This window comes from Bufo bufo, chromosome 5 (assembly GCF_905171765.1).
Source record: "Bufo bufo chromosome 5, aBufBuf1.1, whole genome shotgun sequence".
NCBI lineage: Eukaryota > Metazoa > Chordata > Amphibia > Anura > Bufonidae > Bufo > Bufo bufo.
The window spans coordinates 510,691,228-510,708,705 of record NC_053393.1 but is presented as its reverse complement, the minus strand read 5'-3'; the positions used below and the strand labels follow the sequence as shown (position 1 = coordinate 510,708,705).

Here is a 17,478-nt window from a genome sequence, read left to right as displayed (position 1 = left end):
CACCTGAGGGGTTAGGTCATAAGATATTTTTTAATAGAGCAGATCGTTATGGAAGCGGCAATGCCTAATTTGTCTACTTTTTCTTCATTATTTAAGTTTTACACAATAATAGCATTTTTGAAACAAAAAAAAATATTTTTTAGTGTCTCCATAGTCTGAGAGCCATATTTTTTTTATTTTTTGGCCGATTGTCTTAGTTAGGGTCTCATTTTTTGTGGGATGAGATGACGGTTTTATTAGTACCATTTTGGGGGGCATACGCCTTTTTGATCGCTTGGGACTTTTGGGGGTCTGATCCCCTCTGGAATGCATTACAATACATCTGTATTGTAATGCATTGTCTATAAGTGTCTTACACTGAGTAATACACTAAGGGCTCGTTCACACGAACGTGTGCTGCCCGTTGCCGTATTGCGGACCGCATTTGCAGATCCGCAATACACGGGCACTGTTCCGTGTGCATTCCGCATCACGGATGCGGACCCATTAACTTCAATGGGTCTGCAAATCTGGAGATGCGGAACGGAAGCACAGAACGGAACACTACGGAGTGCTTCCTGGGGTTCCGTTCCTTTCCTCTGCACCGCAAAAAGATAGAACATGCTCTATCTTTTTGCGGAACGGAGGGATCGTGGAACCATTCAAGTGAATGGGTCCACGATCCCCATGCGGCTGGGCCGCGGTCGGTGCGGTCCACAGCATGGGCACGAGCTTCACACGGTCGTGTGAACGAGCCCTAAAAAGTTGCCTAGGAGCCCGGCCTGGATCTCCTTGGCCCCCGTAGAAGGCAGGTCCCGATGCCGTGCAAGGCATTGGGCAGCCTCTGCACGGCATCGAGCTGCCTTGTCACCCATTGGGTCCCTGCCACAGCAGCACGGGGACCCGATGGGCTTCCTCACCCGCCGCAAACCCCTTCTATGCCGCAGTCAGCGCTGACTGCAGCATAGAAGGGGTTAATATGCCGGCATCGGCTTTTACAGCGATGCCGGCGGATACAGCAGGCGCCCGGCTATCAGTGACTGCTGGGCCCCTGCAGTGATCGGACATGCACCACTCAGGTGTCCGCCCCGATCACCATGACGTAATAGTACGTCTAAATGCGGGAAGTCACATGCCGCCATGATGTACTATTACGTCATGTGTCGGGAAGGGGTTAAAGTCCCCCTAGGGACTGCACTTTAACATTGTGGCCTATGGGGGCCATTTATCAAACTGGTGTAAAGTAGAACTGGCTTAGTTGCCCATGGCAACCAATCAGATTCCACCTTTCATTTATGACAGCTGCTTTGGAAAATGAAAGGTGGGATCTGATTGGTTGCTATGGGCAACTAATCCAGTTCCACTTTACATCAGTTTGATAAATGACCCCCTATGTTCCTACAGGCAAGGCTCGTAGGAGCTTAGCTGTGGCATGCCTGGGAACCTTCATAAGGCCCAAGGCTTCCACAGCAATCGAATGGCTCCCGCGATCTTGGCATGGGGGAGCCCTTTGGGCACTATGAGTGCAGTGCTCCAGGGTTTCACTGCTCAGATGCGGTGGTCACAATTGAATTTGGCATCTGTGGAGTTAAATGTCCATGATCGGCATTATGGCCAATCACGGACATTGCCATCCAGGAGCTACGAGACTTTTCTAGACACTCCAGTGTGTTTTGTCCACTACTGTTTTCTTCATGGTGTTTTTCACTATTGAGAAAGTTTTGGTGAAACAACTGGAAAATGACCAGAGCTCCAGCATCTAATAGAAGGCAAGAAAGACAATAAACACTAACAAACAAACGCCAGGAGCAATAAACGCTTGTGCGTCTTGCATTTTGTATAGATCATAGACCTTCAGCTAACATCTATGTGTGAAAGCAACCTTACACTAACAGAGAATAATGCTTTGGAATACTATTTCACTATATATATATGCGCCATTTTAGTCTACTTTCACACTCGCGGTTGTTTTCCGGTATTGAGATCCGGCAGAGGATCTCAATACCGGAAAAAACATTTCTGTTTGGTCCTCATGCATTCTGAATGGAAAGAGATCCGTTCCGGTAAAATTCCGTTTTGTGACCGGACACAAAAACTCTGCAAGCTGCGGTCATAAAAACGGGAAAAAATAGATCTGTCACTGAATAAAATGTAAGTCAATGGTGATGGATCCGTCACCCATTGACTTTCAATGTATTGAGTGATGAATCTGTTTTATTCCGTTTTGCTTTCACACAACCCCATCCTAACAGAACGGATGCATCCTGATGTGCAAAATCAAAATGGATTTGTTTAATTCCGAAATTGAGATCCTCTGCCGGATCTCAATACCGGAATTAACAACGCAAGTGTGAAAGTAGCCGTAAGTCGATCTTTGAAACCTCCTGCGCTGCCGGGGGTTGCGCTAACATGATGGCAAAGAGCATCCTCCGACAGATAAATGTAATGGACCTGCTGGCGCTGCCCACTCCCTGCCCTCACCAAGTCCCCCTTTTCAGAAAGCATCAGAGAGGCGTAAAAATGTCACTAGCCACATTTTGTCGCGACTGCGTTTAAAAAGACGCAAACATGGCGTTTGTCACTTTTTTTTCCCAACAGAAAACTGGAGCAGGAAGATAATAAATCTGCCCGAGTAGGACAAAAAAGTAAAATAAAACGAAAAAAATCTTCCTATAAAAAAAAAAAAAAAAACTGCGTGGTCCGCACAGGGTTAAATCCTCCGGTCACTGACCACCAGGTTCCCCTCCTGCGACAACCACACATGGCGGTCATGCAGCCAGTCACATGCTTTACCTAATGGTAACCTAGCAACATGTCAAGTTGTCACCTCTAATAATGCATCATGTGACCAAAGTTGGGTCTGTACGTAATGGCAAACCCAGTCTCCAGGGGGCATGCTGGGAGTTGTAGTTGGCTTCTCCACAGAGGACCGCAGCCACCGTTACCTGAACTCGATCTCTTGGACATAAGCCCGCACCGCCAGGTCCTGCTCCTTTGAGCCGGGCAGAGCCGCTAGCTCCGAGCTTCCCGGGGTCTCCATATTCACATGCAGCGTGATCAGCGTCTGTATCCATGACAACCAGGCAGCCCTCCGGCAGGGGACGTCACTTCCGGTTCAGAAGCGCCGCACGCGGCCATCTTTGGAGTGGGCAATGGCGCCTTAGCTGTTCCTTATTGGAATAGTGCAGCCGCTGAGCTATAGTTTCTTCATGATCTCACCCTTTAAATAAAAGTCACAAATAGTTACTCATGCCGTACAATCTCATGCTTCCATATGCCTGTTTCTGGGACTTTAGGTCACAAACAATATAGCCTTGACCGCTGCGGTCACCCATCTTTCACATCTGCTGCTGCACTATCATTTAGGAACAAGGCAGATTTACCAATCAGGAACTTGTCAAAAGGGTTCGCACTAGCGTTATGCCAGAATTGTGAGACAGAATGGCCCCTAATAGAACAGTCCTATACTTGTCCGTAATGTTACGGACATACAGAAACGGAACGCACATGGAGTAACTTCAGTTTTTTTTGTGGACCCATTGAAATGAATGGTTCCGCATATGGTCCATAAAAAAAAATGTAATGGGCACGTAAAGAAAATATGTTTGTGTGCATGAGCCCTAACTCCACAGATACAGCGATCGCTATTGGACATGGCGACCAGGTTTCGCGTTACATTTATTAGGGCTCCTCTTTCGCTGGCAGCTCTCTTCTGCTCTGCCTCTCCGTGGCACCACATGCTGTTCAAATTGCGGCTAAAACACACGACAGTGGCAGAAAAATCTAACTTGAATGCATGTCGCAGTGTGACACCATCAGCTATTATTACAAAAAATGTCACGCAACAAATGTCGTCGTGTGGCCCTAGCCTTAATCTTTGAAGCAGCTGTGTTTTTAAAGGGGTTATTCAAGATTAGAAAAACATGGCTGCTATTTGGTAAAAACAGCACCCCCCCTCTCCAAGATCTTTGGAGGATTCTGGGAATCTAGTTTTTAAAGGTGTTTTCTGGAAGTTTTACACGGATGACCTCTCCTCTGGATAGGTTATCAGTATCTGATCGGTGGGGGTCTGACACTCAGGGCCCCCACCGATCAGCTGTTTGAGAAGACACTGGCTCTTGCAGTAGCGCTGCAGCCTTCTCTCAGCTTTCCCTAGGCCATGTGATGTCACATTCGTTGGTCACATGACCTAGGCGCAGCTCAGTTCCATAGAGATGAATGGGGCTGAGCGCGATACCAAGTACAGCCGCTATACAATCTCCGGCGCTGTGCTTGATGAGCAGAAAGAAGGCCGCGGTGCTACTGCGAGCGCCGGTGCCTTCTCAAATAGCTAATCAGTTCCGGAGTGTCGGATCCCCACCAATAAGGCACTGATGACCTATCCAGAGAATAGGTCATCAGTATAAAACTTCCGTAAAAACTCCTTTAGGCCTCTTTCACACGGGCGTCATGGATTTGGGCCAGATAAGATGCGGGTGCGTCGTGGGAAAATGCACAATTTTTCCACGCAAGTGCAAAACATTTTAATGCATTTTGCACGCGCGTGAGAAAAATCGGCATGTTTGGTACCCAAACCCGGTTTGGGATCGGTGTTGTGTAGATTGTATTATTTTCCCTTATAACATGGTTATAAGGGAAAATAATAGCATTCTTGATACAGGACCTGGGTAATTTCTTCAGGACCTGGGTAAAGGACCTTTGTGACGTCACCACAGGTCCTTTTCCTCCTGCACAGCAAAGAAGAAAGAAGAGAAGCCGGGCTGCGCAAACAAGTGGATGAGGTGAGTTTTTTAACCCCTCCAGCGCTATTTTACTAAGCATTCTGTATTCAGAATGCTATTATTTTCCCTTATAACCATGTTATAAGGAAAAATAATAATGATCAGGTCCCCATCCCGATCATGTCCTAGCAACCGTGCGTGAAAATCGCACCGCATCTGCACTTGCTTGCGGATGCTTGCGATTTTCACGCAGCCCCATTCACTTCTATGGGGCATGTGTTGTGTGAAAAACGTACAAAATAGAGCATGCTGCGATTTCCGCGCAACGCACAAGTGATGTGTGAAAATCACCGCTCATGTGCACAGCCCCATAGAAATGAATGGGTCCGGATTCAGTGCGGGTGCAATGCGTTCACCTCACGCATTGCACCCGCGCGGAAATCTCGCCCGTGTGAAAGAGGCCTTAAGGTCCACCACTATTTATTAAAAAGTTTGTCTAAATAAAGCTTATTCTCTGTAAACTAAAAGGTTATGTAACTTATGTTATGTAACTTTGCACTCACCCTCTATGAGACAATCCATTTAAAATATGCAGACATTAGTATGTGGAATGTCCCTTTAAAGCCCTGTATTTGATACCATCTCCCGGGCACTGTCTTACTTGGCTTTATGAATCAGATCCCACAAGCTCTATGATCTCTAAATAGAATGTTTTCCAATCATGAAATGTCACCCTGGACTGAAAGGCATACCAAGCATTCTGGAAGTCTTGCAGGTCAGACGCCTGCTGGGAATCAACACGTAACCGAGGAGTCATTTCCAGTATAAGTCAGTGACTGTCTTAGATAGCTGATGGGAGACGTCATAAGATTATCTGGATTGCTGCATAAAGTTTCGATGAATGATCATGCTGGAATAGGTTTAGGGACTATGTAGACAGCTGTGTCATACAGGGCCCTCGCTCCTCCTATACCAGTTTGTCTCCCAGTAAGTTCATGTTTATTTGTACTGGAATTGCTTGTTTTTATGATTTATTCATGTCATTTCCAACCCTCTGTATATCATATGTACAACGCTATAAAATGTGTCACATATATTTTTATGAGTCTCTGCTGTGGTCCTTCTATAACAAATGGCTCCATTGCAAGTGTGGACATGACCTAAAGCACTAACCTATTTATTCCTTAAAGGGGTTGTCCGGGTTCAGAGCTGAACCCGGACAAACCTCCATTTTCACCCAGGCAGCCCCCTTACTTGAACTTCTGCCCAGCAGTGTGTTCGGTGAAGTCACTGGCTCTGATGGGTGGGCTTTAGTGCTGCCCTACCCGTTTTACTGGCTAGAGCAGCGCTAAAGCCCGCCCATCAGTGCCGGTGACGTCACCAGACTCCCTGAGCAGCCGGAAGAAGAGGCTTCGGCCGCCTGCAAGAGACCCGGTACGTCACCGAGTATAAAACAGTCACTTCTAAGAATTTCCTATATGAAAACGGGGCTTCAGAAATATGTGGCAAAGGTAGGACATGCATGTATGTAATATGTATGTCACTTTAGTACTATTACACCAATGTCCCCAATCCCGGACAACCCCTTTAAGGTGAAACTCCTGGCAAATTTTTCATGATTATGCAATCTACAAAAAAATAGTGCACCAGCCCAAATATCTAAAAATATGTAGTTTATTAACGCATCATTAAAATCACATAATTAAAAAATTTGACACATTACAAAAAGGACGCATACCCCAAGGAAATATATTTTCAGAAGTAACGCACGATTATACAATATATCAAGTACCTGATTTACATATAAATTATACATGGGTACAATTAGGAGCTGCTAGGGTAATTAACCTATTAGCTTCCTAACTTTGTCACTTTAGGCTCCAACTACAAGTTTTTCCTAAAAGGAGTTGTCCAGTTTTGATGACCTTTTTGCCAGACGCTCCCTTCTCCCTTCCTTACGAGGACAGATCTGCGGAGGGAAGCTGCTAGGTTCTGGCTACTTCAGTCTTCCACTGACACGCTCCGGTCCTGCTTGTAAGCATCCGATTTGGTCATCAATATCAGAATCCTGGAAAACCCCTTTTAACTTTCTCTAGCAGAAATGGCAAGATCATGAAGAAGTAGTGTGTTGTGCTGACTGGTGCGCAATATTACAGCATTTGGTACTGGAGACACTGTGGCTAGTACGCTAGGGCAGTGGTGGCAAACCTATGGTACGGGTGCAACGTAAATACGAGGATCGTCAGCTGTCTGATTTGGAGTTTATTCATCAGCACAGGGCGCACTATGAACAGCACAGGCAGCGCACTGAATGCAGGCTATTATAGGTAAATGATAAAGTACATGGAACATATACTAGATTGGACTACTGTATAGTATTTAGGTTAAATTGCTGTGATGGAACTTTGCAATAAATAAGTGGGTTTTGGGTTACAGTTTGAGCACTTAGTCTGTAAAAGGTTCGCCATCACTGGATTGGGGCCATATATGCCTGATATTGGCAGTACTCTACACATCTGTCTTTTAGTATATGTCCACATAGGATCGATATTTGCCCTAACGGATTTGAATGCAATAAATCTGCAGGGTATTACTACTTTGCTAGTATGAGTTAGGGCATCGAGTGGATGAGAAGTTAGAAAATCTCATCCACACACTGCATAATGCCTTACTGACATAGCAAATTGTCAATTTCTGTGTTTTCGCTTTTCACTCCCTAGCTTCTCTGAGCCATTACTTTTTTTTTTTCCCATTCACCTAGCCATATGACAGCTTGTTTTTTTTTTTGGAACAAGTTTTACTTTCTAATGTAAAACGGACCTGTTCTCTTCATTCTATGGGTCAGTATGATTACAGCAATACCACATTATAAACGTCTATTTGCACGTTGTTAGTTCATGCCATGATGGAGGACGACATGCGTTCATCTGGAATGTGTAGCGTATGAAGTTACACTTTATGGATCTTTTTAAGAAGTGACTGTCGCTGCAATTTAGGACAAGTCGCAAACTAGAGGATTACACCTCGCTTGTCTGTGGGATTCAAATTGGTTAATAAGTTCTCCCCATGTGCCAGGGGATGCGGTCGACCTAAGAATCAAAGATCCAGACACTTTGCTGGTTAAAGGATTCTCTGCCGGACAACACCCATAGAGCCAATTTTATTGGTTGTACATTGGGGGCCTTTAGCCATCAATTTTCATATGTCCAATCACAAGCATTTATTAAAGCAGCCAATCAGAAGCATATTGGTATGGAAAAATATATCTACACATTATGCCCGGGTGCCCCCTCCACACACTATATTTCACAATGTCTGAGTAGTTTGCTATTTGCTGTGTCTGAGTTCCTTATAAATGTTATTAAACAGAACCGAAAAAAAACAACAAACTATGGGGGAGATTGATCAAACCGGTGTAAAGTAGAAGTGGCCTAGTTGCCCATAGCAACCAGATTCCATCTTTCATTTTCCAAAGGATCCGTGATAAATGAAAGGTGGAATCTGATTGGTCGCTATGGGCAACTAAGCCAGTTTTACTTCACACCAGTTTGATAAATCTCCCCCTATATTTCTTAATTCAACTTAAAATTCATGCTCTTCATAGATTAGCCCAAGACATTTCAGCATAAAACTTAAAAATGGAGAATACTTGACAATTAGCACAATTAATGTTCATTAACCACTTCATTACTTTCACATTTTCCTCCTCTTGAACATAATTTGCTAATTGTCCCAAGAGAGTTTCCTCATTGACTACATTCAGGTTAACTAGGGCCTATGGGCCATTCATTAACGGAGGTAAACCTTTAAAGGGGTTCTCTGGGAATTAAAGGGTTTCTCCAATTTCTCAACCCCCCCCCCCCCTACATGTGCCGAGCCCCTCAACGGTAATATACTTCCCCCGCTCCCCACACCGCCGCTGCTGCTTCTCCATGCACACGGATGAAAACATCCGGTGTCGGAGGGGAGCAGCCAATGGCAGGTGGGGGCAGGCCTCACTTGTATCGCGGGTGACGCTAGGGAGGCTTGTCCCCGTCCCTGCCTGCCATTGGCAGATCCCCCTCGACACCGGATGTTTTCATCCGTATGCAGGGAAAAGCAGCAGCAGCGGCGGTGCGGGGACCAGGAGCGGCGCCGGGAGCGGGGTAAGTATATTACCGGTGAGGGGTCCGGCACATGGGGGGGGGGTTTGAGTAATTGGATAACCCCTTTAAGAAAATGAAAATACTTAAATATTACTTCATTATATATATATTCCCAAATACCTTACATTTGTTATAATGGCTTGTTTTGTCTGGGGAGCAATCATAAGGAAAAACTAAATGGCCGCTGTCCTATTATTACACACAAAGCCTGTCCTAATCACACAGGAGAACTAGTTACTTCACAACATTGAGGTAAAGAGCTGCCTCATCCTCCTCTCTGCTCTACCTGTCAGGGGTTATTATCCTGAATATAGTTTAATATGGTCATCAGCTGAATCTCTGTGGGAATGGAGTTCATGACCAGATGTGGCTAATGAGCAGCAGCACTTGTATGCAGTCTCCATTACCACAGCCCCACATTACCGCAGTCTGTCCTGTTCGTCCTCTCTGTACTTCATGTCTCCTCATGAACTCCATTACTACAGAGATTCAGCTGAAGATCTTATCATCTGTATTCAGGATCATAATCCCTGACAAGTAGGAGACGAGGATGAGGCAGCTCTTTACCATTTTGTTTCCCCTAATGATTGCTCCCTAGACAAAATGAGTCATTATAACTAATTAAAGGTATTTGGGAATATAGTTATAATAAAGTAATATTTACGTATTTTCCTTTTAGTAATTCCCGGAGAAGCCCTTTAAGGACCTTTACTTTTTTCAGTATACTATAGGCTAGCCAGACATTAAATCTGTTTAAGGGTCCATTCACATGTCCGCAAGTGTTTTGCAAAACATTCGCAAAACACGGACATCGGCCATGTGTGTTCCGCATTTTGCATACCGCACATGGCCAGCACTTTAAATAGAAATGCCTTTTCTTGTCCGTGTCTGCGGACAAGAATAGGACATGTTCTATTGTTTTGCGGAACGGAAGTGCGGATGCGGAACGGAATTGCGGATGCGGAACGGAAATGCGGATGCGGACATCACACTGTGTGCTGTCCGCATCTTTTGCAGCCCCATTAAAAATGAATGGGTCTGGATCCATTGCGGAATGGATCCGGACCCATTTTGCGGACATGCGAATGGACCCTAAAGCGTTTCTGTCACCAGAATTAACCTTATTAAACTGGCTGACATTAGCGATATGCTAATGTCAGCAGACCCTAACTCTCCTATTCTCATGCTTATGGTTGGGGCCCCTTACTGCACAATTTTAACTTTGATGATATGCAAATTTGCCTCTAGGAGCAGGGATGGGGGCGTTGTTCCTGCTCCTAGAGGCTCCGTTCTCCCACCTCAAGTCATGCCCTGCCGTCCTTGATCCATCCCATAGACGCCAAGAGAGGAAAAATACTAAGTGTGGATTATTTGCTAATTCTGTAATCTCCTTCATTACTCTGCAAATATCATATGTTAAAAGCATCACTCAGTGGGGACCATCAGATCTGAAATCCAGACGTTTCCTTATGTGCCTCCTAACATACACCCAATCACCATATTTGACGTACTAGCCTTTCAGTCCGGATCTGGAAGGGAATCACACACATGTTTATGTACAATAGTCAACTAATTTGTAAGGGCAGTAAAATCAAAATACAATAAATTGGGTTGTTGGGGAATGTAGACCTGTCCTAGGAGACTGGCCAAGGGGTATTTCAGAGGATGTCAAATAGGGGTTCTTCTGAAGTTTGGTCCTTACAAATAAAGTCTGGGGATTGTCAAAAGGCTTGCTCTACACTCAGTGCTTCCATGATTACTGGAGCCACTTCTCCAGTGAAATAAGTTCCCCTATTGCCTTCAATTTCTAGGACCAGACCCTACATCTACTTACTACCTCAGCCAGTATTTTTTTCTTAATTTTACTACAGGCCAGGCATTTCCTGAAAAGAGATCAACATAGACAATGACATATTCATGCTGCCCCACCTTTGGAAACTGAATGTAGCCCATCTGCAATCTCTGAAATGGGTAAGATGGCCTAGGAATATGCCTTCCTGGAACACTCACTGTTCTTCCAACATTATTTCAGGCACACATCAAATAACCTTGGACAAACTTGGCAGCATTGTTGAACCCTGGGGTTCCCACCAAATTTTCTCTAGACACATTCATTAACCCATGTGTTAAGTTTATCAACAAGCAGAGTGCACTTGAAAAGGCACCATTTTACCTACTCTCCAGAGCTTGTCTTCACTTTTACTTTGGAGGTCTTTGGGGCCTGGGCTGGCCGAATCACATACCTGTAAACCTTAAGTTGGCTTCAGGTAACGGCAGGAGGTCTGCAGTTCTAGCAGCTTAATCTACCAACCTGTTGCCTCTTTTCTCTGGATAGCATTAGGGCATTGAACAACTCTCACACACACTCAGCATTCTTAATGGGCTTCCCATGGATCCAACAAAACATCTGCTCCCCCAGATTGGACCATAATTATGGAAGATACCAAAGGCATACCTGAAATCTGTATAAATGTTAGTTATCTTGCCCGCAACCATCTTACCAGCCTCAGTGAGTGCCTGCAGCTCTACCTCCTGTACTGATATTACTGGAGGGAGTGGTTCTTGCTTGACAACATCAGTTTGGGTACTGACAGCATATCATTTCTTGTATGATCTGTCCTTGTGATATCTATACTATCTTTGAAAAGAAAACTCAATAGTTGATACAGTTATCACTTGGATCTGAATGTACTTGCTCCAGAGTTTGCATGATAATCGTGAACCTTCAAGTAGTCTGGTAACCCAACCTCCTATCAAATTGCAGAAAATCTTCTGTAGACTCAAAGTGCTCTACCCCCTCCAGATCTCTGTGTCAAAGGCCCATGTGCTGCCGTAAAGCAATTCTCTTAATGCTTTTTAAATTATGCTAAGTACTTCTCAAGCAAGTTAGCCATTCCCATCATGTTCAGAAAATAGAATAAAACAGTCAGCAATTGCAGTGACCAGGATGCGGGTATAATAGTCTATAGTTTAGTTTGTGACGCCAATTGCAGCGGGTGCAGGGTACAGTCACAGGGCCCTTTAAGGGTGTTATAACTCACGTACCAGATTAGGAATGCCAGAGTGGTGTAATGTCTCTGTATGGTAGTGGTAATAGTGTCAACGGTGTCTCCTACCTGGGTACAGCTGGACTCCTGGCTCACTTGCAATAAATTGAGGGTAGTGATAGTGGGAGTAATAGAGGAATTTGCAGCAGAAATTGAGATCCAGACTTTTGGTGAAGTTCAAACTTGTATTTACTGATTGTAACTTTCATCCAAGCAAGATACAGCTTTTGTCTTAGGTCCCAGCAGGTATTGGCAATGGTTGGCCGGGATTGATCTTTTGCTCTATCAATTTTGAGCTTGCAGGAAAGGACGTCTGCTTGTTAGCTCTATATTGTGGCAGGAATTTGGCTTCTGCACTCTATCTTCTGCTGTCTGGGGACTGACTAGCTGAGGAGGAATGGCTTCTCCTGGGGTCTCTGGACGGTACTCACAGCTATCTTCACAGGGTATGCTTCTTGCTGGAACTGGAGGTGTCTGCTTGCTTCTACCAGCTGAGGCTGCAAGGCTCAGGCTGGGGATGATGATTAATGTCTCAGCCGAGACAAGATCCTGGCTTTGGATCCCTATATCTGGGAGCTCCTAACATGCACACCCTACCCCTAGCAGGGGGTGGGCTACACTGACTTCTAACTTCATTCTCTCCCCATGAGGCAGGATATGGGAACAACCCACTTTGCTCACAGAGGGGGGAGCTAAACTGGAATGAACTATTCCAGTCTAGAAACACTAAACTGAAACTGATTCCTTGCTAACACATTGCTGCCACCTGCTGGTGAACATGAAGAATGACAACAATATACATTTACAAGGCGTAGAATGCACATTTGTGAGGATGTGATGTAAAATGACATTAGATGACAATGTAAATGCTCTTAAGAGATTGTAGCGGGGTAAAAGAGTTTCGTAACACAACTCTGGGGTGTTACACAATCACAAAATAAGAACACATTAGAAAAATGTATCTATTATCTAGATTTCAGTGGCAGATAAAATATTTGGTGACACAGTTCCTTCAACCATCTCATTTTGAATTAACCACATACCATTTGATAACTTTGTTTGCAGACCTTTATAAATACACAATTATCTGACTGCCATATTAAAAAACATTTTTAGAACAAACCCATTGAAATCAATATTACCCAGTCGTATTGTTCTCACTTGGCTATATACGCAACTGTTGAAATCAAATAAACCAAAGTTTCACCTTTTTTTCCCCTCCAACTTTGGTGGCATATAATGTTATCTGTGTTTAGGGAAGAACAAAAGAAGCTGTCTTTGTATAATATATGTTTTTCTTCTAATTCTCAATCTCTACGTCACCTGCTAACACACCCTCTTTCGTCTGGCAAAACGTAACTTCTCCTTTCTGACCAGTTCTAACTAGATGTCTTGGCATACAACGTATAACATATAACAATACAATCATGAAACAGACAAGATAAGGGTCCATCACACATTTTTCACACACAAATATGCACTAGAGCTCCAATAAAAACTCAAAAAAATATATGCATCATAATTTTCCCCTTAAAACATTCTTTAAATTTAATGCAAAAGTTTCCAGTACAGAATCAAAATTGTATACTATCTTTAGTGCAGATCTACCACATATGTCGGGGTTTCTTTCTTCACTCCTGAAAAACTGATTAGTCACAATCCCCACCAAGTTAAACATTTTGGGAAAAAAATTAAATTAACAAGAACATCCATGCTTTCTTGTCGTCCATTAAGGAGGACCTTTCACCGATTATTACACTATGAACTAACTATTCAGACATGTAGAGCGGCACCCGGGGATCTCACTGCACTTACTATTATCCCCGGGCGCCGCTCCGTTCTCCCGCTATGCCCTCCGGTATCTCCGCTCACTTATAGTAGGCGGAGATTCCAGTCACTAAGTTATGGTAGGCGGAGTCTGCCCTTGTTCTGCTGTAGCGCTGGCCAATCGCAGCGCAGTGCTCACAGCCTGGGAGGTTATTTTCTCCCAGGCTGTGAGCTCTGCAATGCGATTGGCCAGCGCTAGGGCAGACTCCGCCTACCATAACTTAGGGAACGGAGATACCGGAGGGCATAGCAGGAGAACGGAGCGGCGCCCAGGGATAATAGTAAGTGCAGTGAGATCCCTGGGCGCCGCTCTACATGTCTGTATAGTTAGTTCATAGGGTAAGAATCGGTGAAAGGTCCTCTTTAAGTAGATTTGTCAAATAAAACTCAGAAAACCTTTAGTTTGCAAAAATGAAAAATAATGTGCACACAATACCAAATGTGACCATGAGCTCAGCTTTTCCCACGTGGATTTTCTTTAACCCAATTCTAAAGGATATCATTACCAACATGTTGCATGTATCAGAAATCTTTAACTTTTAACTTTAAGTACTTCAATTCTCCTTCACAAAGGAAACATTCACAGCACATATTCCATACATTCCTCATTTGCAATACACCTCTATAACCTCAGAATATCAACATCAGAACTCCTGGGACAGAAGACAAACATGCTAGTTCATCAAAAGTCTATAAACTTCACTTTATCACTGTCTAGAACTGTAAAGATTGATAAATCACCAAACGGCAGCAGTGCACACTGACACATCTACTTTTGAACACTGGGTATTTTTATAAGGACTCTAGCTACTGGCGTAGATGTCATACAGGGATCTATCTAAATAGGGCATTACAGCTTGCAGTAGCTGCAGTATGTTCTTGGGGGAGATAACATTAAATACAGAGGCAACCTGCCATTCTCTTTTAACATCAGAGATAGTTCTATCAAACCACATTTCTGCCCAAAAAAATATCTGGGACAGGGACTACTGCACCTCTGTGATAGACCATATTGTTTTATAAGTGCTAAATAATGTGAAGATCCTTTCCTTCTGTAATCTGATCGGAGAGGGACCAAGGTCTAGACCATCTGGTTTGGGAAACCTTCCATCCTGGTCCTGTGCTTTCTTGCACTACAACTGGGAATATTCCTCTCGGTCCATCTTCTTCTGCAGGGAACCCATAAAAAGTGGTTCCCTCAGTGGATGAACTATCTATTGGGGGCTTCCTTGGCAAAAGGGCTGGTTGCAGAATGCACTTTACTCTTTCTGAAGTATTTATTAATGTTGCCTCCCACATTTTTCTAGCTAGTACCTTGCATTGTCATGGGTCTCTCTAGAGGAGTTTGATTCTGTCCTTCACTGAAGCAGAAGGTGCTGGGGGTGCACTTACATATGGAGGAGGATTAGGCAATCCACAAACCGTCATTGAAACACTATCTCTTGGTACATCTATCATCTATGACTTGAGACACTGGGGACTCTGGTAAACTACAAGACGGCAATGCTGGTGGCCCCATTTTTGTACTGTATGTACTTATGAAAACCGTGGGTGCTGTTGGCATCAGTCTCATTGAGGCTGCTCTTATAGCAGCATGTTCTTTCTCTTCTACCTCATAATAATGTACACTTTCTTTTCCCTTCTGTAAAAAATATACTCTTTCCTATCCTTTCTCCGTCATTCTCTCCATGCAATATTTGCTTTCCACACAAAGGTTGCTTCTACATTTCGTTCCTTTCTATCCAGAGTCTATTCTTCCTTTGGAACTCTTTCCAGATTAAAACAACCAACTTTTGGCATACCTGCTCTCCTAAAAATTCTGTTTACATCTCTCAATGCCCCTCCTCCACACCGTTTCTCTATGATATCGATTGCAGTCCACTGCCCCTCTTTCAGTGCCTTTTTTGACTGCCTAGGTTCCCACTGAAGAAGAGTTGATCAGACTCTACTTCCCTTGGCTGTTCTGTAGTGTACGGGGACTGTAATGCCCGTCACTACAAAAGTGTCACTTGGTGTGCTGTCGTCCCTCCTTAATCATGGGAAGTTGGTATATGTCAGTTTTATAAAATGTCATGTAATGCCATGCTATGTATTTCCCTGTTACTATGAAACTTGCATGTACAGGCCTGCTAGGGGTGTCATTCCAGCTCTTAGTCACTAGAGGGAGCTAGGGAGCCCTAGGTTATATAAGGCCCAGTCAGGGAAAGGAAGGTCAGTCTAAGCGAGTCTAGTCTAAGTGTCTGTCTAAAGCTGCAGCCTGTAGTCTGAAGCTGGAGCTTAGACTATGTCCGAGACAAGTCCAGGCCTGAAGCCTGCGGACCAGGAGAGGGTATTGCAGTCCCTGTAACCGGGTTCCAAATCCAAGGAGAAGGTTCCCCTCCTGAATATATATATATGCAGAAGCAGGAAGACCACTGTTCAGAAGCTTCTAGAGTCTGAGGAAAGAGAGAGAGAGAGACAGAGGCAAAGCGCAGAGAAGCATGAGGTACTCAAGATAACAGAGGAGGTACTTTATAAAGCTAAAACCAAGGATATAAGCCAGAGCTAGGTTATTGTGCCTTGGAGAAGATTTGCTATATTCCAGGATCAGTCAGAAATAGAGTGCAAGCTCCTGTACTGCAAGTCCTGTGTTTCACACTCTGAAGTCACCTTGCTTAATCTGTATTGCCTGCATCAACCGTATTGAAAAATCGACTGTATGCCAAGGAACTGCGCTTCCGTGAATGTCTCTATATTTATAACTACTAAAGTTGGAGTTCTGTTTTAACATCACGTGGTTCCTCATTTATTCCTGCTATCCACAAACGGCGTGCCACCGTTTACTTAGCACTGGCGTCACGAACATTTTCCTACCATCACCTGCCTATGCAGAGAGTCAGCCGTCTCAGGTTAGTGTCTATTGCACTACTACACCCAGAAACACTATTAAACACAACTTGAGTACGCTGCACCTCTCTTTTGGCGTCACGAACAGGATTCGCACGCTTTCTAGTGCAAGAAGCGTGAACTTTGTGCCTTATACAGTTGCCCTGTGACCAAAGTGACAAAATTACCTGTTTATTTAAAGTGGATGTTGTGGACTGAAAAACATACCCAAAGTGTACCTAAAACCTCTAAAAAGCGCTGTGCAGTGTTGCGCTACCAAGAGGAAGAAAATCGCCACATTGGAGTGTGGTTTTGTGGACTTTTTACAATCCTGCTTGCTGTCAGTGAATAGACAGCGTTTATACCCAAAGATGGCCGCTGAGGATGCTGAAATAGCTGCTGCGTCATCTTCATCCCGAAAAGGCGGGAAAAATTGGCGCCTTTCTGAAGAAAAAGCGGGAAGGAGTTCAAGGTCAGGCGCCACTGCTTATCTGGACATTTGCATGTCTGCCAGCATGGACTCCGCCTTCCATATACTGGAATACCTGGGGGGCGGCCTCCCAGTGCAATGGGAGGAGCTGGCTGCTTTAATTGACGCGACCCTATCGCTCTCCAGAGAATGATCGAGCATGTTGGAAAGTGAACAGAGCGTTGCTGCAACGTCCGCACCTGAGATTACAAAGATGTCTGATATTGGTGTAGAGCCAGAGGAGGCTCCACCGGCCTACTCTCCGGGACCGGAGAAACCCGCCTGCCGCCCAAGGGAGAAAGAACCAGAGCCCTGCTATGGCTCGTGGAGAGACTTCTTTCAGCCCTCTTTCAAATGGTCCTCACTAATGGCGGAGATCCGGGAGGCCGCTATAAAGCGGAATACCAAGACCAAGATCTACTATG

The 17,478-nt window shown here is 44.4% G+C and overlaps 1 protein-coding gene across 2 annotated transcripts in view; it reads right to left on the bottom strand.

Annotated features, from left to right (window-relative positions):
* C5H10orf67 (chromosome 5 C10orf67 homolog) overlaps nucleotides 1-3,087 on the bottom strand; it is a 202,828-nt gene extending 199,741 nt beyond the window's left edge. For both annotated transcript variants that reach the window (XR_005779333.1, XM_040434424.1), the window contains exon 1: nucleotides 2,925-3,087. Coding sequence is in view for 1 of the 2 variants with exons in the window: in XM_040434424.1 (XP_040290358.1) it covers nucleotides 2,925-3,019 (95 nt within the window). In the remaining variant the exon portion in view is untranslated. The remainder of the gene's footprint in view (nucleotides 1-2,924) is intronic.
* Between the last annotated feature and the right edge of the window lie 14,391 nt (nucleotides 3,088-17,478).